The sequence below is a fragment of the Populus euphratica genome, unplaced genomic scaffold (assembly GCF_000495115.2).
Source record: "Populus euphratica unplaced genomic scaffold, PopEup_1.0 scaffold187.1, whole genome shotgun sequence".
In the NCBI taxonomy this organism is placed as follows: Eukaryota; Viridiplantae; Streptophyta; class Magnoliopsida; order Malpighiales; family Salicaceae; genus Populus; species Populus euphratica.
Genome location: NW_011500070.1, coordinates 211,694 through 212,956, shown reverse-complemented (window position 1 = coordinate 212,956; position 1,263 = coordinate 211,694). Strand labels below are relative to the sequence as shown.

Genomic DNA, 1,263 nt, shown 5'->3' with positions numbered 1-1,263 from the left:
ACTGTTATTATCAGCATTAAAAAAAAAAAAAAAAAAACCAGTGTGCTTCTCAATAATAATGTCCCCCTTTATCAATTCAAAAAATGTGCTCCAAAATTAAAATTCCATTTTATATATCAGTCAACATTACAAAAAGTTCTGGCTAAATCTCCACATTTTCAAACTACTCTCAGAAGAACCAAACTAGCCTAACCAGCATTACATGAATATAATAGAGCATATATAACACACCAAGCAAATAGCAATATGCCAACATGCCCAAAGAACATATATAAGTTGAGGCACAAAAGCAAGTAGTTTGGATTAGCACCAAGATAGTTTGCTCAAACAGACCTGCTTGATTTCGGGAGGAGCAGGAACTTCTGGGGCCAAATCCTCCCGTTCCTCAGGATCAATGGCGACAGCTTCATCATCATCGGTGAAAATTTCTTCATGCTCCCAATCATCACCTAAGACCATAAAATACATGTGCCTGAGGTAGGAATTACTAGAAAACCTAAATTGCCATGTATGGTTTACAAAAAAAAAAAATCAGTGTAAAATTCAACACAATTGAAGCTCATAGCACGCCCATTAAAAAGAACAAAAAAGCAATGTATCATGTTTAATGTGCATCAGAAAGAAGATAGTATTGATTTCAAGAAGGCAGAAAAAAAGACTACCAGACATATAAAAAAAATACCAGCAATTAAAAGAACATAAAGAAATCATTTAAGCATTTATACAAGAAATTGGCACCCACATGGAGTTTGAGCAAGAACACTCACCCTTCTCAATATCATCATCATCCATATCAAGATCACCTCCTCTTGGACCTTCTTCATCATCATCACCACCCTGTTTATTGAGTCCGAGTCTACTCTTCCTTCCAGCCTCCTCCTCTTCATCTTCCTCTCCCCTGTCAGACACATTTCCCTCATCATCATCACCACTTGCTTTCCGACGCCCACCTCTCCCACCAGCTGAAACACCCTCCTTATCATCTACCTTCTCCACCTCACCAAATGCAGCAGCTCCATTATTTGCAGCTTTCATCATCCACCTTTCATACCCGTCCGCAGTCTTCCTCCTATTCTTCATCTTCTCCTCTGCTTCCTCCAACGTAAGTTGCTTATAATGCGCTACCTTGTTAAAGTTGTACCTATTCCACATATCATCATTACCACACCAATCACAAGCACCAAATTCATACATTTTACAACCACCCTACCTCAAGTAAGGAACCACAAACACCAAAGTCATTAAAAATAACAATCACACATA

At 38.3% G+C, this 1,263-nt stretch overlaps 1 protein-coding gene across 1 annotated transcript in view; it reads right to left on the bottom strand.

The window, feature by feature from the left end:
- LOC105108411 (transcription initiation factor IIF subunit alpha-like) overlaps positions 1 to 1,263 on the bottom strand; it is a 4,396-nt gene that overhangs the window by 2,136 nt on the left and 997 nt on the right. Inside the window, 2 exon segments of the mRNA XM_011002709.1 lie at positions 321 to 449; positions 768 to 1,142. Coding sequence (XP_011001011.1) covers positions 321 to 449; positions 768 to 1,142 — 504 coding nt within the window.